This window comes from Xiphophorus maculatus, chromosome 12 (genome assembly GCF_002775205.1).
Source record: "Xiphophorus maculatus strain JP 163 A chromosome 12, X_maculatus-5.0-male, whole genome shotgun sequence".
Taxonomy (NCBI): Eukaryota; Metazoa; Chordata; class Actinopteri; order Cyprinodontiformes; family Poeciliidae; genus Xiphophorus; species Xiphophorus maculatus.
The window spans coordinates 17050290-17078232 of NC_036454.1; the positions used below are offsets into that span (position 1 = coordinate 17050290).

The 27943-nt window shown below is 38.6% G+C and overlaps 1 protein-coding gene and 1 long non-coding RNA gene across 2 annotated transcripts; one reads left to right on the forward strand and one right to left on the reverse strand.

The window, feature by feature from the left end:
• The first annotated feature begins 1196 nt into the window (after nt 1–1196).
• Nucleotides 1197–27903, forward strand: hip1r (huntingtin interacting protein 1 related). The gene is made up of 32 exons (XM_005794966.3): nt 1197–1481; nt 11395–11458; nt 12549–12691; nt 12888–12944; nt 13032–13112; nt 13246–13322; nt 13455–13516; nt 15263–15403; nt 15480–15537; nt 16120–16195; nt 16330–16491; nt 16579–16631; nt 16711–16783; nt 18289–18472; nt 18558–18646; nt 18740–18856; nt 19606–19707; nt 19892–20086; nt 21475–21622; nt 21759–21845; nt 21938–22045; nt 22199–22335; nt 23400–23510; nt 23610–23668; nt 23790–23820; nt 23937–23999; nt 24124–24224; nt 24328–24433; nt 26000–26123; nt 26204–26265; nt 26501–26740; nt 26821–27903. The coding sequence occupies exons 1-32, from the start codon at nt 1401–1403 to the stop codon at nt 26827–26829; spliced, it is 3201 nt and encodes a 1066-aa protein (XP_005795023.1). The 5' UTR covers nt 1197–1400; the 3' UTR covers nt 26830–27903.
• On the reverse strand, nt 7475–9169 carry LOC111610324. Its single transcript, XR_002753603.1, has 3 exons — nt 8974–9169; nt 8023–8119; nt 7475–7755 (listed from the first exon to the last, which is right to left on the reverse strand). It is a non-coding gene; the product is annotated as an uncharacterized LOC111610324 (long non-coding RNA).
• Nucleotides 27904–27943: the final 40 nt, after the last annotated feature.

Here is a 27943-nt window from a genome sequence, read left to right on the forward strand (position 1 = left end):
TGCACACATCACACGTCTGGTTTGAAAATGAAAGAGCAAGAAACACAACCCACTGTGGTAAACCATTAAAAAGCAAACCAAGGAAAGGTTACAAAATAATGAGGAAGTATAGATGAATCTAAACAGCAGCAGAGAATAAAACTAATATGCTACACTAGGATGAATTCCACCCTAACTTATAGCCAAAATAAAAAAAATTTGAGCATTGTATTAGAAGATTTTACAGTGACATTGGTAAATATTGCAATGATGACTTCAGTGGTGGTGTATGCCTGTTTTCTCCTTTTCTCTGCTCCTCTATCTGTGCTTCTATCACTCTGTGACCTTTAGCATTTTGGCTGGTGTAATTTGTATCCAGTGTTATCATCCGCTGCTCCGTCCAGAAACTCTGTCCAAATGGCTAAATGACGAAATATTACATTAGCAGGAAAAATGCACGTTCATAACTCTTGGAGTAAACAATTATTGCACTCCAAGCTGTTCAGCAAAGGAGTCGTGCTGTGGGAATCATCTTCTTCAGGGAAGCTGATGGAAAAAGGATGGAGCTAAATTAAGTAAGAAAAAATGCTTAGAGGCTGGAAGAAACTTTAAACATAAAGCAGCCCCACAGGAACATGGTTTAGATCAAGGCATATCTATGTATTAGAATGGTATTTTCAGAGTTTAAACTTAAATCTAATATACATACAAGAGTGGGGGGAATCAAAGATGGAGGCTATGTGATTTTATTTGAGGGTTCACTGAATGAAAATATTTAATTTGGGTCTTAATTTAATCTGAAGTGGTAATTATGTGTTATAATTGAAATCTTACATGTCAGTCCACCCACATCATCTGTTTCTCGTTTCCTGGTTTGTGTCGTCACTCGTAGATTTTTTTTTTCTCTTTCGTTTCTTTTTAACCGGATGAAACCTCAGGATTAGAGAAATAATCGCGCAATGATAATAATAATAATCCCGGTGCATTTTGATTAATCTGAATGGCGCCCATGAAAACAGGTGAGAGGGCAGAACAAACGAAAAAACATAGATGGATAAAGAAAGAAGCTGATCTGAAAACAACCTGCCTGTAGGTGGATGTGCTCGCTAGAGGACACGATGACGATGATGATGATGATGATGATGATGATGATGATGATGGTGATTCCCTCCGCCCCTCCCCCCACCGTTTGTGGGTGGATCCATCCACGTAATGCTAAACTCGCCCTCGCGTTTGCTTTTCCTGCTTCCTTCAGCCGCGGCGCATCAGCAGTAAAAGGGAGCCGCAGCTCGGAGATGTCCCTGACGCTCTCGGCGGACAGGAGAGGAAACCCCCGCAGTTTGAGCTCCCCAGGACGGTTCGGAAAGCGGCGGAGGGACGGCCCTTCTTCTCGGTGAAAGCGTCTTTGTGCAGGCTGAAGGATGAACATTCACACGCGGGTGAAGAGCAGGAGGACCGAGCATCACCTCGGAGCGGAGAGGGACCACTTTGACAAGCAGCAGGTAAATATAAAAAAATCACACGGAGAGTGCAGGGCTTTTATCAGGCCGTGGAGTGGAAACCTGCGGGCTTTTCTTTTCTTTTCTTTATGTAAAAGGCCTTCTGCGTGACTTACCGCATAGGCCACATTTACAGCCAACAATTTAAGTCAGAAAATAAAGCTTTAATTAGAAAACCAGGTGTACCGAAGGCCTCTCAGCTTCACCGCGCACATTTAAGCCTGAAGCACAAAACTTCAACCTTTTATTGTTTAATCTAAATTACCTGCAACAATTTAGAGATGTCGTCATTCACTTTCCAGCACTGGATTTAGCCCAAATGTATTTTGTTTCAGTAGGAAAAAAAAACTCTACAAAGTGAGTTCAGTGCAGTGGCGCCACCAAGGGGGGCCGAAGGGAGGCATGTTCCACATCAATACATTTGCTCATTACCATATTACTCATTACCTTTACCATATTATGTTACCAGTATGGGTTTACAAAAGGAGAGTTGACGTTTTAGAAAGGTGCAATATTTATTTATCCTTCTGTAATTTTTTTTTCTGTTCTTCATAGTATACTATTTTTAACTTGTAAATGTTTGTTTTTGATACCTCTTCCTTTTTTTAAATTAAACTTGGTAATTTCCTCAAGAACCTGCTGTAAGAAATCATTTACTTGTAATTTGGTGGAAGATCTTTTACATTTTTTTTTTTATTGTTTTCTTTTCTTTTTTACCAATTTCTTTTCGGAATGTTTATAAAAGCAAAAAGCTTAAGAACTCTAGATATCTAGATGTATATTTTAGTTGGTTAGTGCTAAAAATTAGTATTGTGGATTCTTAAACTGTAGTTTATTTTAAAAAAATACTCAAATAAAGTTTACGATGCACTTTTTTTTTAGATATGAACATACAGTATTATATTTATTAATGTTGTAATGTATCACTATAAATATTTAGATGTCTAATTAGTCAGAAGCATCTAATAAGTCGCTGAATTTTAAAGCAGAAATTTTATGCTTATAATGAAACTCCCGAAATATCATGGATTTCTGGATTTTGGTTTTGTTATACAAGCCCAATGTCATCAGTGGTCCCATCAGGCCACCTCTCTGGAGATGGTCCAGACTCTGAGATGTCTGATAATTTAATCTTAATTTAGATCTTAACAAAGACTGAAAGTAATTTTAAACACATTTTGCTGAACCTACTATTAAAATACACAATGAAGTATTATTCTTTTAAAAACGGATACATTTAATTAAATTACTAAATAGATAATCACAGGGGACTGCACACACATTTATGTACTTGTATTAAGAATATGCTTGTTTCAGTGCTTGCTTAATGGAACCAATAATATAAATATGGGAATTAGCTGCGACATCTTTAGCTGTAGGTTTCTTGTTCCAAAAATAACATGTGTGAAATAAATATTTTCTATACACAATGAGGATGTAATATGGAGAAGTTCACTATGTGAGCTAATATTATAGGTATTTTAACAGAATATTTTCACAATGCAGTTTTATTCACATTGGTTTGTTGACACAGATTAAGTCAAAACATTTCATATAAATCCACAAAACTAGCATGTTCAAGATTTGTTAAACTGTGTTGGATATTTGTGTTTTGACAATATTTGTGATTTAACTTCAACTTTGTCTTCAAATCAGAGACTGAAAGCCAGTCTCAGTTCTGAGGAGTCACACCATTCATTCTGAATCTAGTCCTTCCAGTTTGACCACCTTTCTTCCATTACAAACATTTTGTCCTCTCTGTCTCTCTCTCTCTCTCTCTCTCCCTGTCTGTCTGTCTGTCTGTCTGTCTCGTTTTTTAAACCTTTGTTCTTCCATTAATAAATTAAGTCTACATGAACGGATTATTGTTATGTTCCTATTAAAGCAGGTGTATTCTGCTTGAACTCCATCTTGAATGGTTACATTACTTAACCAGTAAGTCATACTGGAAGCTACACTACATCTTACTGCCCAGCGTGAGAGAAACATGAGATTCAGATGAGGATCAGTAACCAAACAAGCAGCTCTCTGGGTGTTCAGATTCTCCAGTCTTTTGGAATCTGAAACAGACTTTGCTTTGATAGGCGTTCGCCACTGTCGGTGTTTTATTTGCCTGTGAAGTGCATCCAGAGGGGTGGAGCCGTGGTGTTTCAACTGTTAGACGTCTGGACTCTGGAAATGAATATAAACTCATTAAACATGCATCGCACTTTTACTGCTAAAGGTTTTTGGTCAAAACGAAACTGAGAGTCAAAAGTCCTGCAGCTGGTATTTTTGACTGTTGTAAATGCCGGTCTGTTGTGTAATCAAAGATGTAGATTGTGAAAGTGATTCAAACTTGTTGCACAGATGGATGAGGAGCAGTTATCTGCCTCTTTCTGCCCATCACCTTTACCTGATGAAGCCATTTTAGCTACATCAGATAAAATGTAGCTACACCATGTAAGAGTCCCATCTAGTCCTGATGTGGTTGTAACTCTTAGCTTTTGCTACTCAGCTGACTAAATTTAAACACTTATTTGATTATTTGTTGTCAATATTTTTTGTGATTTTTGCAGAAAATTGGTGTGCACATCCAGTTTGCAACAGAGTCCAGGAAAAGGCTCACCTTTTATCCCATTTAGTTATTATGAAGACGTAACACTTTATGAGAAAAGAGCCTCACTTCTTTAAATCATATTTTAACCCAAGAAAATTCTTGGAGTCCCTCATAGGTTTGCCTTTTGAGATTTCTTTGCATTGGATCTGTTTGTACCTCTGAAGCTTCTCCTCTTTTCCACATTTCATCACAAACAACAACAAATTTCAATACATCAAAACACCAAAATCATTAAAAGGTTCCACTTGTGTCTTGTAAATCCTGCTGCCGTTGTACAGCATCAGAAGACTCCTTGACAATGTCCATGAACAAACAAGTTCATGAAGGCTGAAAGCCACATAAGGGACACAGTAGACGTGTGAACCCTTTGACCTACCTGTAATCACTTTGAACACGCCACTCCCTCAGTGAAACATGGTAGTGACTGCATCATGCTGTGAGAAACAGGGGAGCTGGTTGGAGTTGATCGTTAGATGGTTGGAGCTCTAAACTTTAGACAGAAGTGGATTTTTGCTTTCCAGCAAGATAACAATCCTTGATATACAGTCAGAGCTGCAATTGATAATCTGTGACAGCACTGCAAAAATGCTTTAAGCTGACAGCCTTTTTATTTGCAAAAAGTTTATGGAGGTTTGAATATTTTTTAAAAGCTGCTGTATGTTTCAGGTCCAGTGTCTACATGCAGGTAGTCAATTAACTCGAATGATCAAATGTGTTGGAGAAGAATGCATCTAGAAGTCGCTTAGTAATAGCTTTTGAGGACAATTACTGGACTTCACCGCTTTAGTTCATATTTGAAGCATATCAGAACCTCAGGTTCAATTCAAAAACACTTTTCTAATCCCAGAGGGGAATTAAATGTTACATTATATTTTACAGATTTCCTTAAGGAGTTGTTGTGGATGCTGTGGGAAGGAAGGATCTCCTGTAGTGGTCTGTGTTACATTGGCACTGAAGAAGCCTCTGACCGTCTGATCCCAGTCTCCTGGGCAATCCCTGGGATTGCCCAGGGTTGTTTGTAATTTTCTTGATTTGATAAGGTATCCTGCTTTGCACAGTAATCTCCAGAGAAATCTCCAGAACAGAACCAGCCTTCTTTATCAGGATGTTTGGTCTTTTGAACTTCTCTGTGCAAACATGGGAGGATATTTTTGCTTTGTGCTTCCTGCGTATCAATGGATCACACAACAACCGATTGGTTCTTATTGCAAATGGTGGTCCAGCTTGTGAGACACAGAGGTGGAACAGATGAAACTTGCAGCACCGTGCGAGGTCGTCAAAACGAAACTAATGAGAGTCATTAGCTTCTGTGGTAATCTGTTGATTTAATTACTCATCTAAGTTGACACCTAGAGGAGAAACAGAGTAGTTTTGAGTGTAAAGAAGAGAAGGAAACATGATGCTTGAATAATTGTTTCCATTTGACATGGAGAAGATGATTTAGAGATAATGCCAGAAAAGTTTAGTTTAGCTGTTAGTAAAATGGAAATTATTACTAGACCTATTCCAGTAGAGAAGAGATGATATTTGTTCTAAGACGTGTCCACCATTTTCTTTAAATCTAAACATTGAATTGGTAATTATTGAACTTGATTGTTGAAATTATCCATTTAACTTGAGTTTAAACAGCTGTTGTAGACTAGAAATAAGTAAGTAGTTTTCCATGGTGGTAACATGTTGCATAAGGTATGTTGTGTGTGTAAATATGTTGTTTGAAATGTCTTCAGTTGCAGAAAGAGGAGAAATGAATTGCTTTGAGCTAATACTAAAGTTTAATTGTCACTTCATTTGGATATATTTCCTGGGCAACAGGAAAATGAAGCACTTATATAATACCCTGACTTGATTACTTATCAGATTACTCACCTTTGAAGCAAGCAAATGTTTAAAACCCCCAGACTGTTCTGATTTTACCCTGTAGCTCATATGTAAATTAAAATGAAGTCACAGAAACTCCTACGCACTCATTACTCTCGCTCCTGTCGTGTCTCCTTTTGATTTTGACCTCAGTACCAAGGTGAGCTGTCTCTCACAAAGTCCTGCTTGTTTGTGTATCTGTACTGTAGTGTTTGCCTTCCCTCACTGCTGTTGCCTGAGCAAGCACCCATGTGGGAAAGCAGGAGGAGGGGGATGGGAGTCCTGAAGGGTAAACTTAGCCACTGAGTGGGAGCCAACGCTGAATGAAATGCACAATGGTTAATGGGAGGGATAGATTGTTCTAAGACGTCTCGTCAGCATTCGTCATCCTCCTGTTTTAGCTTTCTATCGATGTAAGGAATCTGCAGCATAGGTTTTTTTTTGTGTGCATAAAACTAAAACCAAACACCCACAGGAAGCTAAGTCATAGTCAAATAGTTTTACCATTGCTACTAAATTCGTCTTCAATTACAACACACTATTGACACAACTGGTCTTTTTATTTTCACTCACAATAGAGCAACGTTCATATCCTAAATACAGTGTGATCTTACTTTTGTCCCTGCAATCTGTAATTGAATTTATTATATTAGTTTCACATGGTCGTCATCGTTAGCTAATTTACTAAAGCAATACAGTGGTCTGGAAGCTGCCCAGCCTGTGTTGGGGACAGTTTTTCTGTGGCTCAGTGTTGAGCTTCAGAAAGAAAATGGACTTTGTTGTCCCTAAAATGCAGTATAAGCACCAGGTAGCACTGACAATAACACTCTTCTGTGTTGGAGTTGTTATGATGGAAGAAAGTCCAAATTTAGCTGGTTTTGGTCTCAGTGAATTGTTTGAAAATAAAGTCAGAAAACGCACAAAGATGTAGGGAAGTGTTTTCTATGGCTTGAAACGTCTCTGTGGTTCATTCAGGCTGTAATAGAGCGAGAGAGAGCAAGACTTTCAGCAGATGGAAGTGCAAGAAAGTAGCTTTGTATTATCCAATCAAATTTTCAAACTCTGTTAAGTTAAATGCTAGATTTGGAAATGTAGGGAGCCTTTTGAAAATGTAAGTTCAGGTAAGACTCTAAAGACTGTGCAGTTTAAAATCTCACTTCCTTAATCATTTTGTCTTTTGTTTTGAAATATTAGTGAAACCTTGTTTTTCTGGTGATTGTTCATTCACAGGAGAAGACTATGCATCTATCCCTAATGTAAATAATTAATGCTCCCATTGTACTTGCCTCTATTATCACAATTATTTAAGAGAAATGATAATCAATTGCTGATCTGAAATTAATCAGTTCATCCATTGGATCCTGTCACCCCTAGTTTAATGCAATATGCTTAATTTATTCAGATATAAAGGGAAACTCTATCCAGATAAGATATCATCCTGTCTGTGTAGAGTATCAGAGTTATGATTTATGGAAAACCCCATCTTAAATGTCTAAATACAGTTAGTGTGAACAAATGTAAGGTTACAACGTCCCTGAGTTGTATTTATTGCATACTTATTGCCATCAGAAGTTCAACGAGGGCTTATCAGAAATAATAATGTGCGCTAAATGACCTTTAATGGTCATTTAGCCTGAACACTGCCCGGTGTTCAGGCTAAACACTGCCTGAACACACTGCCCGGTGTTCAGGCAGTTTCCACTACAATGTAGAGTAAAACCTCATGAGGAGAACAAGACTCGCTTTGTTGGGCTTTGGTTGGGCTCATTGTCTGTTGATGGAGAAGTTGAACCACTTCAGTCAGAGAAGGTAGACATAACTCTGAAAGAGAGAGAGAGACAAAACTATTAAAAGTTAATGAAGAAAATTGGGTTTCTAGGTTGACAGGAAATACCTTCAGGGAGATATAATTTTTCAGTACCGCTCCTTTATTGACTAGCCTTCCATTTGTTTTTTGCACCACCCAGTTAAAAGGTTGCTCTTTCTAACCCGAGCTAATAGCTGTTGAAGTCTGCGACCTTGTCAGGCAGATCCTCTGCAGCTGACTGTTGAATTAAGCAGATAAAGTCCTGCAGTAAGTGCCCTCACCTCGGGGAATTATGTTCGCAGAGAAGCAGTGGAGGTGTAGCGCTGATGCTTTGACTTCATCTCTCAGTGTTTCACATCACAACTTATGGCGACGCTGCTGAAAAGCAGAGATGACTCGGTAAGCAGAGACGCCTTGCATTAAAGAAGCTTACGATATTTGAGTGCAGAAGCGTGTGTGTGCATGTTTGTGTTCCTGCACTAATGCTAGCTGGGATTGGACCTTATGGCGGGCCTGGGATTTATCCAGGCTGTCCCTCTCTGTCACGTCTCGTCTCTGCTGGTTAAAGAGGGATTTACCATCGCTTCAACCAGATGCAGCATTAAGTGTGTGAGCATTACACAGTCTACAGTACCAGCATCTGCAGCTCCTGATCTCTTAAAGCATCCAAATTTGACTTGATCGGTTCTGATTGGTGGATCAAATACTGAAAGATCTGATTTAATTTTTTTGCTATTAATTAATTACATACTAAGACATCCCATCATTTCTGGTCTTATTCTGACTTATTCAATAAAAAGTAAAGGTTGTAGACGTATGCTTTGATTCATAAATATTAATATCGATTTATTTTCAGTTGATTTCTTAACTACTAGCTTAAAAAAAACTTTACTTATCTACTTTTTCACTTTTATATGTCAGATATCAGAAGGTCTAAACAAGATTAATAATATCCCATACAAGACTATAACAGAAAATACTGTACAGTTATTAGAAATAAGCATATTGGACTCGAGTTGAGTCACTTTTCTAAAAATGTATATAATTTGCATGTGCACTGAAGAATAAAAAACAGATTTGAGAAAATGTCGGCCCTCTCAGAAACCATCGTGTTTCTGGCAACGTTTTGTCCTAATTATTACAGAACTAATGTTGAGTTCAAACCATTAAAGAAATACTAATGTTCCCCTAATTGTACAGTATACTCAGTCACTTTTCAGCTTTTCACTCACACTTGATGTCCTTTTCCCTCTGTCCGTTCTCACTTTTCTTTGTCGAAAGTAGTCTGAGAGCTTCCCTGCAGCCTTGCTGCTCAGCAGCCATCTGTTGAGGTTTCTGTGCCAGGCTCTGTGTGCCAGATCGCATCCCCCTATCCAACCCAATCTTCTACCCCGGCTGTCGGCCTTCCTCCCCCAACAGACCCCTCATTGTCACACAAACTTCCACGCTTGCACCCTTCGCCTGCCCAGTGTAAATGAAGGGGCACGCAGTTCATTTGAGTCAGAAAGAGGCCGGGGGGCTGGGATGGAGTCCTTTATAAACAGATGCGTCTTGTTTTGCCCAAAGTGTACCTCCTCTCTTATCTCTTGTCTGACCGTTAATGGTTGTGTTTACATGGGTTGGACTCCCAGGTCTCTAATGCATTAAAAAGGCTTTTATAGACATGTTGAATTACAGCTACTACCACTGATATGAGGTTTAGCAAAGATAAGGATTTCCAATATGTAAGCGCTAGACCAATAGAGGAGAAACGCAGTCAGATCATTGTTATTAAATGTTTGACATCCTATTATAACTCATAAAATGTCCCAACATAATTTTCTGTCAACAGACAGAGAATTAGCCTTACTTTCTCAAGGAATATCTGACTCTGCCTTTGCAGAGTCTTTCATGACTTCCTGACCCCGCTGACTGTTTTTATTATGAGCAGCTTGATGTTAGGCTAACATTAGCATATTTCTTCTCCATACTGATGACTTAATTTCTAATTTCAACATGTTTTAAGTTTCAGATAACTGTTTAGACAAAAATTAAAGGAGTTTTTAAAGCGATTATTGACTAGAGTTTCATCTGCTCTCTTCTCTGCTGAATGTGACGGTCAACGACTTTTCTATAAACTAGCTGCTCAAATTGTATATTCACATCAAACAAAAAGTATCTGTCATTTAGTCAGGAAGTACAGGTCTGGAGATCATGCTTGAGGTCAGGATGTTCCTGGGAATTACTGCTAATCTCTGATATAAAGATGACATAAAACATAGGTTAAATATGAACTAAAGCAGGACTGTAAAGAATTAGCTTTGAGACAGCCAACTATCATCATGATGGAGGTGGTTATTTATGATTTAAACATCTTGTATGACACTTAAAGAGAACATTTTGGACCCCAGTATTTCTTTTTCTTTTTGTCCAGGATGGTTGTTCTGCCTTTTTTTTTTGCTATCCAGTCTGTTTCACAGATTTTTAGATAAGACGGTTCAGAACACCAGAGCAGTTTTTAATACATTTATTAAAAACAGTAACTTAATTTATTGAGCTTTATTCCAAAAACTATTCTATTTAACTACTTTCTAGTATTTAGCTTTATCTGTTGCAGCACATTTTGTCTATATTTTCTTTTCCCAATTGCATTATTTTCAGTAATATGATGTTATTAATGATGATATTAAAGTGACAGCACACCATGACGCAGCATTTGAGAACAATTATGTGTTTTAGACTTCTGAAACAATTTGTGTAAAAGTACACAGCATATTTTGCATAGAGCTGAGTATTTTTTGTTGTTAGCCAAGTATTCATTCTAATTAACAAAACTGTAATTAAATCATTTCAAGAGTTTTACTAACAAAGATGCATTTTTAAATGATTGTTTGGGGACATTGGATCATCAAACTTATTGGTAATATGATAGAATAAACAGCTTGAGTTCTTCCTAAACTCTGATTGAAACGTTCTTGGCTTTAACAAGAGGAACAAAGTACAACCAGTTTCTGAACCTCAGGTTGTATTTAAATCCAGAAGACACACAGATCCCGCTGATGTGTTCCTGTTCCTGCCTTCCTGCTCGTGTCTCAGCAGTTCTAGTTTTACCTGCTGGTCAGGTTGCAGAGCCGCCCGTCTTCTGTCTTTTGGTGACAGCGAGTCACTCAAGTTTATTAATAGCATTGTAGTTACAGACGCCACCCGTTGATTCAGGGTTTGTCTCTTTTATTAGGAGTTTCCTTTGAATATTTAACACAACAGCTGTTGAGTTTCACACAGGCGGTCTGAATATGCTGCCTCTGGCTGTGGTCAGCGTAAGATTAATGTCAGCATAAGATTAGCTGATTAAAATCAGCAAGAATAACATTTTACTTCTTCCTTGAGTTATTTTTAGATATTTGTCTGAACAGGTTTTTTTTTACTTGTCAGAACTTGTTTGTTTGGTTTTATGAAAAGCATTTTATATTAATTAGACACAATAAGGCTAAACGCATAGTGCTTGTCAGTGTGTATTAAGTGGCGCTGGTTTTTTTTTAAACGCCCTTAAAAACTCACCAAAAAAAAAAAAGTGCAGCCGATGCAAAATAAAGTACGTGTAACGTACTATGTGGCATGTTTGTGAAGAATAAAGATGTTCAAGATTTAATCTAATTTAACTCCTCTCCTTTCAGCTCAGCAGTATCAGCAAAGCCATCAACAACACAGAGACGCCTGTGAAGGAGAAACATGCACGACGTATCCTTAAAACGGTTTCATTTTTATCAAGGTTGCATGATAACAAAACATAGTTAGCTTCAGAAAAACCTCAGTCTTTTGGCTTTGGTCATGTTTAATCTTTGCCTTTTGTCTTGAAATTGATTTTTCGTTCTGATGTCTCTTAGCAGTACCAGCAGTAATGCTCATGTTTTGCACCCGTTCAGTACAGTCAATGAAATCTCAAAGTTTGCAATTTGCTATGTTATTAGTTTCTTTTAGACCATGACTCTTAAACTTGGAACGTCTCTTAAATTTTTGCAGCATCCATTTTAACCCTTTTCAGAGTAATGCTGCCTTCAATTAGAACTGGGATCTAAATGTAAAACCACATCCAAGTGGATGATGCTCTCAATTAGAAGTTATAAATCCAGTAGGATCCAACACTCTTCATGTCTAACTGCTGCATTTTATGCATCTGGATGTGATTGGAGCACCTGAACTGGAATGAGAGAGTGAATACTTGTGGTAGTACATACAGTCTTTGCCAAAGGCGCTGTATATTTAGAATATTTTTCATTATAGGACAACACAGAGTAATAGGATGACATCGTTTTGTCTGCATCATCCAACTCTAGCTTGAAGTGTGAATTAGCTCACTGTAGTCATCTGTGAAGAAATATTGGACAATGAATGTTGTCCAATATTTATACAACAGCAGTGTTTTCTCTTCTGAGCCTCACAGGTCATTTATTGTTTTGGCGATACCAGCACAGTCATCACCAATGAAACACATTTTAACGAAGCAGCAGATTTCAGTTTTGTTAAACAGTGTGCAGATTGAAAAACTATTTGTTTTTAGTAAGCAGGATTAACCAAGTCTTGTCCTTGAGCTACTATTCTTCTGTAACACACATGAACTCCCTCATCAGCACAGCATTCATCTCTGAAGGAGCCGTTCATTCGATTCAGGTGTTTTGGAAAAGGGATGCATCTAAGATCAATGGGGTTGATAAATATAACGCAAATATGCCCCCCCCCAAAAAAATTAAATTTCATATTAAATGTGTTATTTTTGAGAATTGTAATGCAGTAGTGTGGTAGTTTGTATTTTCCTTAACAGCGTGAATAGGAATCATCTTGGGGACTCACAGGGAGAAAGGAGCCTACACCTTCTGGTCCTACTCTCAGGGCTTTCCTCTGGGCACCAGCTCCATCCTGTGCTGGAAGTTCTGCCATGTGCTGCACAAAATCCTGCGAGATGGCCACCACAATGTAAGGCGACCCGCACCGCTTTACCTGATTGGAAACTATTTGTAGTAAAGCCAAAGCCATTGTTTATTCTCATCTTTCTTCTTTGATGGATTTAATTCTTTTAAATGCAAAGCTTTGTGAAAAATAAAACCGGAGCAGTCCTCTGTCTCGGTGAATGTGACTGGCGTTAGTTAAGCTGTGTATTTTACCTCCACAGGTTCTTCAGGACTGCATGCGGCATCATGGTTCTCTAGCTGAATATGGGAAACTATGGGTGAGTTCTAGTATCTTTTTTAAAAACTCTTTGTTTTTAAAGTTTTTTTCTTGTTCTATAATTGTTTCCCACTCGTTTTGTTTCCAGAGCCACCTCCATGACAAATATGGACAGCTAGTGGCTTTGTATATCAAGCTCCTCTGCACAAAGATGGAGTTTCATGTGAAGGTACATGCATCATTGTCACGCTTGCATAAGGCAGAAACTTTATTGTTCTGCTCCGCTTACGCGGAATAACTCATAAAAAGCACAAGTTGTTTTGGTTGTAGAGTGCTAAACCTCAAACTTTGCATCTTTGCAGCATACGGAAATCCCTCCAAACCTGGAGGTGAAGGATGAAGTGCTGGAGCGCGCTGCGGGGACAGACATTAATAATGTGTGAGTTTCAAAAAAAAAGGTTAACCTCTGATGAAAGTAAGCCCTTTCATATATCTTGCAGAGTCAGAGCTCCATTGTACCATCGTGGGGCCTCCATCCTGAGTGACAAAGATATCGCCTTCTGTCCTGCAGGTTCCAGCTCACTGTGGAGGTGTTCGATTACATGGACGCTGAGCTGAAGCTGGCCGAGACAGGTGATCGCTAAAACTCCTCCTACCTTTTTTTTTCTGAACTGCTTTCTCAGGCAGGAGAAACCTGAGCTGCAGCCGAGGACTGCTGCCTGCAGACATGATCTATTTATGCACAAATAATGGCCTCTATCAAGAAAGGTTACAGTAAGAAGCTGATGGGCTGCATCTCTTCACATGGACTGGGAACAACTCCATGCAAAACGTGACTGAGTCGACTCAGTTTAGCTAGAATTCCTCTGTACTTGTTTGTTGTTTCACCACTGAGGAAGTGCCTGCACTCAGAGCTCATTAAAGTGATTTCCTCCTGTTTAGCAGTAATGACATGTTCTTCCCAGGCTTGCAGGGCGGAGGCCCAGAATCACAACACCAGGAACAAATTTAGCAACTCTGCTTGGGATATCGTGTGGATTTAAAAGTGTTTCCAAGCTTCATAAAGTTTTCATGTCGGCTGTATGAGCATAGCCACGTGTTTTCTGGAGCTAGGATTTAAATGTATTGTTCCTCAGTGGGAACTTTAGGTGCAACAGTGACAGAAGATTGAGATATGTAGGTTCACACAGTGATAGAAGTATTACTAATATATTAAAAAAACAAAATTAAGAATACTGTTCTGTAGAGTAAGGTCAAAATGACACCATAAAATACTGAATAGTTTCAAAAATAATGTATTTCAATCCAAAGGAATGTGCAACTGAGTGGGATCATTTCTTAAAAATGTGTGTGTATATTTTTTTGTGTGCTGTTAAAAGCAACTCAAGCAGCCACCATCAAGGTTATGCATATGGAGGCCTAAAAGTGCCAGTTTAATAAATAAATGATTAAATGGCTTCTTTTAAATATGTCATTAGCTCATTTTCAATGTGACGGTGATAAATAAATAAAAATCTATAATATTTATTTTACTTAAAAATGCAAAAACAACATTTACAACAGTTGTGTTAATTATTACATAATTAATATTAATTGCCAGCTTCACCCTTAAGAGTTGGTTGCTATGGCAGCCGTTACTGCTCTGGTTGTTGTTGTTGGTCTGAAGAGGAGTTGCTCTGCGACTTAACGAGTTTGATGCTGGCATTGTGCATGAACAGCCATACATAATGGTGTTATTTAATGGTGCAATCCGACACAGGAGCCATGAAATTATTACATAAATACTAGATTACTAGAATATCATGTTTAAATATAAAAACTTAAATCGTTAAAGATTTACATTTAGTTATGTTTTTAGTAATTAGTGTTACAGTTAAATTATTCATATTGATTAATTGATTACATAAATATTTATTGCATTTTTGGCACTTTTGTTCCTCTGTATGTAAATTATGCTCTCATAGAATTAATCAAATCCTGCATTGAAAATTAAAACTGGAATATCAAAGGTTAATATTTAACCACTAAAGTGTCATACATTTTAACTAAATCATTACATGTGAAATTTTGTAATTATGTATATTTAGTAATAATTATAATTTAGTAATAATTATCAGGTACAAATCAAAAATTGTGAGCACATTGATTTATAATGCATACCATTATTTTGCTATTCAATTATTTAAGTTCTTAATCATTTATAGTATTTATAACTTCAGTTAAATACAATTTAAATCTTTTGACATTGTTACCTTCTTGGTACTCTATTTTAATTTAGCTCACTTTTCAAACAATGCTTCAGATTCTGACCTAAAGTAGTGAAACAGAAAAGGGTTTGGGAAAGTACTAATTCTTAAATGTCTTTGTTTTCTCCTGCAGTGTTGCGCCAGCTGAACTCTTCCATCGCCGTCAGCAGCCTCACGTCGGGTCAGTGTCGCCTGGCTCCGCTCATCCAGGTCGTCCAGGACTGCAGCCAGCTCTACCACTTCAACGTCAAGCTGCTTTTCAAGCTGCATGCCTGTAAGAACGCCGACTGCTCTGGAAAAATACACGCAGTTGATCTGTATGTGCGCCTAAACCTGCATCATGATTCCAGGTCTGCCTGCTGATACCCTACAAGGACACCGTGACCGTTTCCGTGAGCAATTCAACAGGTCATTGAACACATCAAAGTTGTTGTTTTTTTTGTTATTCAATGGCCATCTGTAGCTCCACCCAGTTAAAACTACTTTAAATCATTAGACACACTGAACTCTACTGTCGGTAAATAAAACATTCATCTTTTTATTGTGATTTTGTGTGCGTAATTGTGAAGTTGAGGGAGAATGAAACATGATTTTAAAAATTTGCTCGCATACAAAAATACTTGGAAAGTTTGGTGTGCATTTGTATTCAGCCCCCTGTAGTCTGATGCTCCCAAATAAAATCCATTGTCTAGTTTTAGAATGTTTGTGAAACTCCAGTAAAATCCATTGTGAGGCTGTAATGTGGCTAAATCTATATGAAAATGAAAGAATAGTTTTGCAATGGACCATATCCCACACATTGTGTGTTTGTATCAGACTAGATGGGTTTTCTATGGCATTACTCTTTGCCAGATTGCACAGATTTGTTCATATTTGACTTTGTGATATGGTTTACCCCATGCAATAATAGAAAGCCAACTAGAAATTAAATTGCTGATGGATAATACTGTGTGTAATGTATTTGTGCATTGTTTGTTTTTGTTTGCACAGCCTAAAGACCTTCTTTAACAGAGCCAGAGAGATGGTGTATTTCAAGAGGCTGATCCAGATTCCCCGGCTGCCTGATGTAAGAGAGGAAAAATGACTGCACTTCTGCTGAGTCACAGCCACATTTTGGGTGTTACAGACTTCACTGCAAGTCACATGCTGGTTCTGTGCTGCCCATGCTGTCGTCATTTAAATTAATGTGTTTTCTTCCAGTCTCCACCCAACTTCCTGCATGCAGCAGCGCTGGCCAAACACGTGAAGCCGGTGGTTGTCATCCCTGAGGACGATGATCAGCAAGACGACGATGACGATGACCCGGAGCCACTCATCGAGGTCAGCAATACCCCGACCCCCAGCCTGCAGTCTCAGCCTCAGGTGTGTTTCATTAGTCACAGGTGTACAGATGTATGCAGTTTGCTACCTGTTGTTTAAACACTTTGGTGTTTGTGTTTTATTCAACAGGTGGACATTTTTGATCAGGCATTTGGACCTCCAAATGGAGGCTTTGATGAGAGGTGAGCTTTTAATTTTTGAACTGATTAGTATGATTTTAATACCAACAGATTGTGACTGGTGGTGGTTTCTGTCTGGCAGGGATCTCCAGATCGAAAGCCTGAAGTCAGAACTTGAGCTGCTAAGAGCAGAGTTGGAGAAAGTCAAAACAGAGGTGAGGATTCTTAAATACCATAATGCTTCAATGTAAGAATACATTTTTTCTCTGTGTGTGACTGCAAAAAGGCACAATTATCTATGTGCAAAGGAATCCGGATCATGTGATTTCTTGGATGCAAATGCCAAATGCCACTCCTGACGTGAAGAATGTGGCGAGCAGACTCTGAATGTCAGCTGACCGAAGTCACCTTGTGATGAATTGTTGATGTGTAAAGATTGATTCCGTTTATATTAGAATACCTTGCAAAAGTATTCACACCCCTTGAGCATCTCCACAGTTTGTTGCTTTGCAACCACAAACTGAAATGAGCTGTTTCTTGGGGGAGGAGGGTATATGAAAGGCAAAATAGGCTACATAAAGCAGTAAAAAGTAAGAAAAAGGAAAGAAAATGAAACATGAATTGTTTTGTTTTTGTGTGTGTTGTTTTTTTTTTACAAATAAACATGTTAAGGTTTAGCATGTAATATGTAGGCCTCAGAGGGTTTTTTAAGAGAACATTTGAGAAGAAAGAACATCATAAAAAGCATAGAACTTACCATACATTGTAACCAGGTTGCTATGCATTGCAAATTTTTTTTGCCCAGGTCCCTCTTAAAAATGAGATCTAGATCTCAATGGGGTTTGCCTGGTTAAATAAAGGAATATATATACATGTTGTGGAGAAGTTTAAAGGAGAGTTGTGTATAAAACAATATCCTGAGCTTTAAGCATCTTAGAAAACACTATTCAAACCATCATCTGAAAATGGAAAGAGAATGCTGCAACGGTACCAAGGCACGATCAACCATGTTGATGGATTGGACAGACATTAAGGGTAATAACAAAGAAAATCATGTTGAACACGCAGCAAACATGTGTTTGCTATTTTTTTGGCCTATGGTAAATACAAAATGCTAGGCGTGATGGAAACTACACTGCACATCTTCATGAACATCCACCCCCTCTGTGAATTATGGTGGTGCCTGCATCATGCTGTGGGAATGTTTTTTCCAGCAGGGACAGGGAAACTGATCAAGAGTTGATGGGGAAATTGGATAAAGCTAAATATAAGACAACCTGGGATGAAAAACTGTTGAAGGCTGCAAGAGAGTCGAGACTTAAGTGGAGATTCACCTTCAAGCAGGTCAACAAACCTAAACATCCAGCCAGAGCTAAATTGGAAGAGTTTGATCAAAGCGTATTCATGTGACATGATGGTCCAGTCAAAGTCCAGACCAAATCCAGATGTGGTGATCCTTGAACACTGATGTTCAGGCTTTAATCTGACTGACCTCAAGCTGTTTTGCAAAGAACAGGGAACATTTTCTGTCTTTAGATTTGTAAAACTGGTAGAGGCATACCCCAAAAGACTTGTATCTTAAAAAAAAATGTTGGTTTGTGTTGGTCTGTCACTTAAATCTGACAAAATGCTGCAGGGAGGTGTTAAAACTTTTGCAAGCCTTTGGAGTTTGACCTAAAACTGGTTTTCTCAACTCTTTTTCTACTTTTTGTTCCTGAAGGCTCAACGCTATGTCACGCAACTCAAGTCCCAAATCAACAGCTTGGAGGCAGAGCTGGAGGAGCAGCGCATGCACAAACAGCGGGCACTGGTGGAAAACGAGCAGCTGCGCATGGAGCTGGAGGCAACCCGGCGCCGGAACGCAGAGCACGAGAGTTTACAAGGCACCTTCCTGGAGGCCGAGAGTAAGATGTGTTAATGAATCACTTGTTTGGGATCTCCTGCAAGCATGAGCAAGATAATTCAACCTGGTCATCTCTGTCTGTGAAGGAAGGGCGCAATCGACCGAGCAGCGATACAATAAACTGAAAGAGAAACACACAGAGCTGGTGGCCAGCCATGCTGAACTGCTCCGCAAGGTACAGACTAGAGACTTAGAGATGTTTGCTTTCAGCTAGACTGTCACCACCCGGCCTTGTGTTGTAACGCTGAGTGTGCTAATGTGCAAACAGAGTGCAGACACTGTGAAGATGCTGTCGGCCACCCAGCAGACTCAGGAGGAAGTGGAGAGGACTAAGCAGCAGCTGAGCTTCGAGGTGGAACGAGTCAAACAGGAGGCAGATATGAAGGTTGGTGCTTGTTCTTTAACTTGGATCACAAGAAATGTGTGTGTGATTACATTAATCTTTCTTTTGCTAACTGGTTGTGCATGTGATATTTATTGTATTTTGCAGGATAGATTGTTTGTTTATTGAAGCACAGTGGCATCCCAAAATAGCATTTGAGTGGTCTAAATGGCCTGAATTGGTTATTCTTACTTTTTTTTATTTTACAATGAATTTCCAAAAACTATACTCTGATTAGAGTCAAATATAGCAGTTCCTTGTTATTTTATTATAAATGGATAAAGATTTTATGTGGATATTTAAACAAATAAAAAACAAGCAACTGTAAACGTGTATAAATAATTTCAGCAAGTAAAAACACAAGAAATTTCCAGTTTTGTAGCTGGGGCTTACCTGTGCCAAACCTCTGTAAATTTGCTTTAGTTTATCTCAGCTGCATCAGTCTTTGTCCACACATGGAGCTATGGTTTTCAAAAGTTTGTAGCCTTAATTATGATATTTCTAAAAGGTTCCTGTATTGCATAAGGCCAAAAAATTCTGGTGAGGGACAGAAAATCCTGATTTCATTTTCCCTGTTGCAGCTGCTGTGACACTTCTAGTTCTGATGGAGCCTCCTGTTAGCTTTACTTTGATACCAAGATTATTAAAATAGAGTTTGTAATTGCTGATTAAAAACTAAATTAGTTTTAACTATGTTATTTTAAACATACTTCAGAAAACCCAGTGGTGCTCATGAGGTGGTGTCTCTGCAGATGGAGGAGCAGAAATTTGACCTGGAGCGACTGAAGAGGGAGCTGGAAGAGAAAATGGCAGAGGTGACACGGGTGAAGGCGACTCTGCAGAGCAGCGAGATGGTGAGAGAGCGTCTGCATTTACTTCACTGATGTCCTGCTAAGTCAGCTCCATTCAGAGTTATCACCAGTTCTGCTGGCGAGGCGCAAGACTTTTCCGCATGGAATTTTTTCCTTTTTCACTCACGGCCATCTGCCTCTTTTGGCTTTCCTCGTCACCCTGTCTTTTCTTTTTTTTTCTCGCCAGACATCGTTGGAAATGAACAGCAGCATGACGGCTCTGCAGGCGGAGAAGGAGCGCCTGATGCGATCTGTGAGGGAGAAGGAGGCAGAGTTGTCATCTCTGCGGCAGGAGGCGCAGCTGCAGCAGTCGTCGCTCCAGCAGGAGCGGGAGAGGAGCAGCAGGGAGCTGGGAGAGCTGCAGGGCAAGCTGAGGGAGAAGGTCAGTCAGGACGCAGGAAACCCAGTGCGATACATTTTAGAATAAAAAGATAATAAAAAGCACGCATGATCATCGTAAATGTGAAATAGACCATTAATGACCTGTCACAGAATGTGAATGGGAGCTAGAAATATGCTCTTGATGTCAAAACTGTTGTCCTGTTACCTAAATTGTGTGTGTAAGGTTACTTTTTCTAATATTCTCAAATCGGTGACAACTTAATATTTTGCTTTTAAACAAGTGATGAATGTCTTCAAGTCCAGTTTATAAGCACCTTATGAAAAGAAGACAATCAATAGCTGAAGTTTAGCCAGGGTTCATATAGACACCAGTGGATATTGACTGAAAAAGAAAAACTGAATTCAAATTAATATCAAGCATCATTGAGTAAGATATTGCTGAATTTACAGTTTTTTGTTTAGGTCGGGGGTTTTTGTGTCTCTCCGTTATCATGACAGTAAAACGCGCCGCTCTTCAGACAAAACGTTCAACAGCAGCCATTAAAACCTGCTGTGTTGCCTCACTAGCTGCTAGGAACTGTGACTTCATCACTCTGGATAGATTTTAACTTCAAGCAGCACAGCCCATTGATGCGAGTGGAAACTATTCATTCTTTAATTATTATTGAAATGTTAAAATAAAAAATGTTAGGAACAAGACAGCGTTCATCTTTTAATAATCATGGTTTTTACTTTCTTTTAAATTTCATCATAAGTAAGATCCCAATTATTCAGCAGTTTTTACCTAAAAGCGGTAAGGCCAAAATGTATTTATAGCTCTGTCAAATTTTGATTAAAATGATTTTCTTTTGACTAAGAAGTTTGTTTGTGATCAGAATGGAGCCAGATATCAATCAAAAGACAAAAAACCATAGGAGTGTCATGTAGATTTTTTTTGATTACCTTTTTAAAGAATGGCTTCTTAAAAAATTATCTGTACACTGCTCAAAAATTGACATAAAAATATTTATTGGCAACAATAAAATCAAGCCCTTCTAAGAACTGCTGACCAGCTTTATGCACATTTATCTAGTGATGAACTCGAAGCCTGCTCATCACCCTGATCTGGCTGGTGTGATATTTTCAAAACAATGTTATCAAAAGCATCAGCTTCTTATGTCTGCTGATCTATTCAGAAGCTTTGCTCAGCTGAGATCCAGAAGGAGGCCCAAGATGAGTGATTGCAACACTGCAGATTAGTCATTGTATTATGATAAACTGCTACAGTGACTGATCACACCTGCAAATAGATTTATAGTCTCATGTTTTAAACTCTTTAAAAAGACTGATGCATTGCTGATGGGTTGGATAACTTGTACTGATGCATGCACACTGTACACGTTAATCATTGTTCTTACATTTGTGCTTTTCTTGTGTGCTTATTTGTAGACCAGTGTGGAGGAACAGATGAAGAAGAAGCTTTCGGAGGAGCAGTTCGCTCTGCTCCAAGGCACCATCGCAGAAGCTGAGAATATCATCCAAGATGCAGTGGCCAAGCTGGATGATCCTCTGCACATACGCTGCACCAGCTCTCCAGGTCCGACTGCTGCAAAACCCACATGCCTAACATTAAGAGCAGCTAAATCTGTCATTATTAGTACAAACCTGATATTAACATACAGCACTGCATGTATAAAGATTTTTGATTCAGTGTCTGTTTCTCCTACACACAGATTACCTCATAAATCGAGCGGAGGCCACGTTGAGCTCCATCGACAAAATGAAAAAGGGACATGGAGATTATCTGCGCAACATGGAGGGTGAGTTCCTTCTCCTCATGACGCAGTGCGGTCGGCTCCAAAGGTTATCTGATGTAACCATCTGCTCCCCTACTTTATGTTCTTGTAACCAGACGCTGGTGGGCTGCTGAGGTCTCTGACCCAGTTCTCCCACTTGGCTGCGGACACGATTGTTAACGGCAGCGCTACGGCACACATGGCACCCACTGACCAAGCAGATCGTAAGAAACATTGAACTACTGGATACACGTCACACTTCCTTCTTACATGCATATGTCTGCAGAAGCATTCATTTTAAAGTGAGTTTATTCTTGGAGAACAAGCCTTGCAGAAATATTGCTGACGGTGCGTCTTTGCACTCTGATGTCCTGCAGGTCTGACAGAGAACTGCAGAGGCTGTGCCACTCAGAGTCTGCAGTACCTAAAGGAGCTGAAATCCAAGAACACCCTGCAGAGGGCCGATCCAGCTTCTGTTCGACTGATTGTGCAGAAGATCCTGCACCTGGGTCAGGTGAGGGGAAACAGTAGGATTTCTGCAGAGATGTTGTGCATCACACTTTTTGTCCTTGCTGTTTTGCAAAACATTTTCAAGATGAAAGTGCTTAGAATAATACAGTTGTAGATTGTTTTGCTAATTATGACCAATGGAGCTGATTTACTGAAAATAAAAAATGTCCTGCTCTAATGTGCAACTTTTCATTGGCTCAAACATTTCTCTTTTAAAGTTATAAACATAAACTTCCATGTGTTTTTATTGGGATTTTATGTGATAGTGGACAAAAATTATTTTCTTACAAATAAAAATCTGAAAGGTGTGGCATGTATATATATTCAAATAAATCTGGTAACCAATGGCCTTGAGAAATCACTATACCTGGTAATTGGACTCCACCTGTGTGCATTTTCAGTATTGTTACAGCGGTTCTGTGGTCTTAGGATGGGTTAAAACAGCTTCAGCAATGTAACTGTGTTCATAATGAAGGATGAGAACATGTTGATGATCTCCCTGTTGGGTAGATTTTACATTTTTGGGATGCTCTTGTGCAGATGGAACTCTTTTAGTAGCTTTCTCTTTCTTTAGTTCTGCAAATCGGTTTTTTTAGCACTTTAGATAAGTGGTGGTGTCTGATGCTTAGTCTGGCTGAACTCTAAATTAACTTTAAGTGTTCAGTTTCAATTGTTTTTGGCACAAATTGAATGCAAATTGCTGTGATCAAACGGTTATTTGGGCCAAATGCTGTTATGTTTTTTTGTTAGAGTGAAAAGTTGTGATTTAAAATTTTGATTTTTACTGTTGAAAATACATTGTGATGAAATGATTTCCCTACTGCACAGTCTTGTAAAGAAACAGTTCAGGGGGCAAACTGTATCTTTCAGTTATATTTTCATCAGTAGCCAACAGACCTGTTTGGCACCGTCTCGCAGAGAAACTGACTGAGCTCTGAGAGATGCAGCTTGAGATTAATGCTTCTGCTTTGCTTTTTTTCCATTTGTTTTTGTTGTAACATGCTTTTAGTTTTTTCTTTTTCCACCTAAATCCAGACTGAAATAGTTTTGACTGCATTTTCTATTTAGGAGCTACGGCCGAAAGGAATGGACATCCGTCAGGACGAGCTGGGCGATCTGGTGGATAAGGAAATGGCAGCAACATCAGCAGCTATTGAGGAGGCTGTACGCAGGATTGATGTAAGCAATGACGTACTGTAGTGCACACTGATCAAAAGATTTATTTTAAATTGTGTCTTGACTTTAGATAATAATTGTGCTGTGTGAATTTCAATTTAGGAAATGATGAATCAGGCACGAAAAGACACATCAGGGGTAAAACTGGAGGTCAATGAAAGGTTTGTTCTTTTTTCTTCCACATATCTAAATTCATCTGTACCACTCAGACGTTGGTTTCTAATAGTTTTTTTTAATCTTGTGTACATTTTTGTTAAATCCTACTTTGACGTCTTTTTCCAGAATCCTCAACAACTGCACTGACCTGATGAAGGTGAGGATTTTTTTCTTTTAAACAATGTTCAAAGATGTCATAGTCCAACAAGCTTAGTGTATGTTCTTGTTCATGATTCATGTGAACATATGTGTTTCACACCTATCCTCCTCCAGGCCATCCGCATGCTGGTCATAGCGTCCACAGACTTGCAGAAGGAGATTGTTGAGGGTGGGAGGGTGAGTCACTGTTTTCTAAATTTCCTACTCAAAGTAGACAGCTTATTCATCGCTGATTAAGATTCAAGTTATGGTGTTTCATTCAGAAATCTCTTCTAAATGTATTGATGCGATTCTCTGTAAGGGTGGAGCAAGCATAAGGGAATTCTATGCCAGAAACTCTCGCTGGACCGAGGGACTCATTTCTGCTGCCAAGGCTGTGGGATGGGGAGCCACGGAGTTGGTGTGAGTTCCTGTTTACCGTCTTGTCTCGCTGCTTATTTTAAATTGTGTGAGCAAAAAAAGTGGCTGAAGGGGTGATGTAATTTCCATGTATTTCTAATTGTAGAGATTCTGCTGACAAGGTGGTGCTGCACACTGGTAAATATGAGGAGCTGATAGTCTGCTCGCATGAGATCGCTGCGAGTACAGCACAGCTGGTCGCTGCCTCAAAGGTGATCATTTAACGTCTTAAAAGTATCATGTTTTAAAGTGGCAGGAGGTTACTACTCCACAATAACATCGCCATGTAAAGCCAATCTTCATAACTTTTAAAAATCTATAAATGGGTCAGAAGGTTTGGGAAATACAGTATGTCACATTAGTCTTCTATCTTGTTCATTAAAGGGCAATTTTTACAACTTTTCCTTCTCAGTTATGTCCAGACTTGTAGCTCACAAATTATAGTTTTATTCCCATGACATGGGTAAATATTTAAAAGAGGAGGAAAGAAACAGGAGAGCAAAAGGCAGCTGAGATCGTAGCTGAAAGTTTCTATTGGTGTTACGTTTGCTGAACTCGGCTGTCGGAGCATTAATAAGTTGCAGCCTAAGAAAAATGTTGTAATGCAAATGTCTTCACTTTATGAACTCAAATTTAAGCTGGAGGTCTATATGATGATTTATTCAATGAGGAGAAAGTCAGGAGAAATGTTGTTGGAGAGCAGTATCAGGCAGACCTATCAGATCTTTAGGGTGAGTCTTGTCTTTCTGTAATTCACAACAGCAGTGAGCAACAAATTGTGACCAGAACGTGATTCAAAACACCAAGATATCCAGGAATGACAACATTCAGATTGAGCTTATAATTTCTGCTCGAGTTTTGACTAGCATTGTTAAGTTTATGGCGTGAATATTACTCCAAATCCTCTGAACAACCGTGTTGCAAAAAATGCTTTATATTAGAGGACAATGTGGCTGTTCAGGTCAAACATTTCTCCAGTAAGTTTCACTCATGACTGTTTAACTCCACTCCAGTAATGTAGCAACCAAATGTTATTTCATGCACATTGTCAAACTGTTTAAGTTCATTTACAGTTAATTTTCTCCACCAATTTGCTCAGACAGAAAAAAATATGTGGCTACAGCTAAGAGTCATAACAATGACAGTTTAAATAAATGTATTTAATGGTAAATAAATGGTCATTTATTTTTTTCTTGCCTACTTAATTTATAGTAATTTGATTCGAAATTTGCTAAATGTTAGTACGGCAAAAAAAACTTTTGGTTTTAAAAACAATTTAGCTTCAATCTGATATGATTTTCTTCTACAACATCTGTAATAAAAAACTATTAAACTTTTTTAAAAATAGAAATCTGATTGTTGACTTTCGACAGATTATTGTCAAAGTCACAGTTTTAAGTGGAAAATCTAATCCGCCTGCCAGCTGGCTCATTGTGCAGGACTTGTGCTGAAAAGGAAAACTCATGTTTATTCTTAGCTGAAGGCTGCGTCAGCAGACAATCTGATCAAATGTCCTGATAAAAATAATTTGGGTAGTGAACTCATATCTAAGAAGTAGTGAGAGAGAAGTAAGGTCTACACACTGTTTTAATGTAAGATTGGATTTTCTGCTTTCAACCCAACAAGCTGCCTTTCTACGATAGAGTTCATGGAAAAAAAATAACCTTACAACATGGTCGGCTTCCAGATAATCAAACATGATTTTTGTTAAAATCAAAAAACCCAAAAGATTTCTCTAAACCTGCTCTGTTCATGCTGATCTCCTTGTTTTCTCTCAGGTCAAGGCCGACCGCAGCAGTAAGAGGCTGGGCGTTCTCCAGCAGGCCTCTCGTCATGTCAATGAGATGGCTGCTAAAGTCGTGGCCTCAACAAAGACGGGACAGGAAAACCTGGAAGACAAAGGTGGGTGCACATTTATTTGTGTAGAAGACCAGCAAGCATATTGGTTGATTTCTAACCTTTACTATGCTTCAATCGAACAGATCCCATGGACTTCTCCGGGATGTCTCTTATCAAGTTGAAAAAAGAAGAAATGGAGTCACAGGTAAGCAGTGTTGCTCATCATGACATACTGCTCCACACACTGTATTGAAGGTGATTGAATATATGATTGAAAACTCTGACTGAATACTTCAGTGCCAAATTTCAGCCATGAACCAACACAATAATTTGTTGATAAAATTAGACATGAAAAGCTGAGATACAGATTTAATTTTTAGAGAAAAACTGAATGTGTCGAACTTTAGTTATGAACAACAGCGTGTGTCTCGATTCTCTAGGTGAAAGTGCTGGAACTGGAAACTCAGCTGGAGAACGAGCGTTTACGTCTGGGTGAGCTCAGGAAGAAACACTACGACTTAGCCGGAGTTCCTATGGAGCAGGTTTCTGAGCGAAACGGTGACTCGCCGTCACCTGTCCAGCAGCCCCGTCCTCTCAACATGTCCCCCAAACCCAGCAAGCCTCCCCTGGGGAGGAAACCCACGCTCTCTCAAAAACCCAACATACCATCAAAACCAGGGGTAATAAAAACTAAAATCTGTCAAAATAAGAAAATAGAACATGATTTGAAATTAAACGTTTCCTCTTTTTCATGTTGCAGTTCAAGTAAATGCAGAGGATGGCAATGCTTCACTGCAGGATAACCGGATTTAGAGAAGAAATATTTGGCCTTTTTTGTGAATATTCAGCTCTTTTTAGTTGCATGCTGACAAGCCAGTGTCAACCTTCTTCTCAACTTTTTCCTTTTTATTTTTATTTTACCTTTCATTCCTTGTTTGCCAAAATGGCCCTCCAGCCTATTTTCTTGTTTTTTACTCTTTAATGCTTATAGGGACTGCCCTGTTTTTCCTTTATATTTTCCATGTTTGATATTAAGAACACTTTATTTTAGGCATTTTTTTTTTACAAAACATTTCTGTATTGCTAACAATTTAAAAATTAAAACTACTGCTCCCTTTTTTGTGGAATGTAAACTTTTATCTAGAACACAAATTGGCCACATATCCTGTAGATGAACAGTCAAATGTAATCATGTTTATGGCAGCCTTATTGCACACTTTTAGATCACATCTTTCTCTTTTTTTGCTATACTCTGTTCTGTATTATTTATGTTGTGATAGTGGTGAAAGGAGACTGGGGAATGACTTGGTGTGTGTTCATGTTGCTGCAGAAGTATGATATACCTCTAGCTTTGCCTTTATGTGCAAATTTGCAGTTTTTTCTCCTCCTGAACTGAACAAGATTGTATCAGAGGCCTTGAATAACACTTCATAGATGCATTAAATGTTGCCTGTAAAGATTTGCAGTCTGTACAAGAGACTGCTACTTACACTACATTTATCTCACGAATGTCCCTTTACAAGAGGAGAACAGAGATACTATGTTAAAGCATTGATAGACCTAAAGCTTGCACACTATGTATCAGCTGTAGATGTCCTTAATTATCAAACGCTTCTTGTAGGCTGAATATAGAAATTTAGGGTTAGTTGATGAGCAACTTTAAGGCGTCTCTGAGTGTTTCCTGCAGGGTCTTGAAATGCATCCTCTATGTTCTGCCCTCTCCTCTTTAAGAATGTCTTTTTACTCAGATCTATTAATATATATTTTAGTAAAGATACTGGTGTTTTTTTTCCTTGTAAGAAGTGTAAATGTCACTCAGATAAACAATAAATGTTTGATTTAATTTGGTCTTGTGTTGCTTCATTAAAAAAAAATACATTTTA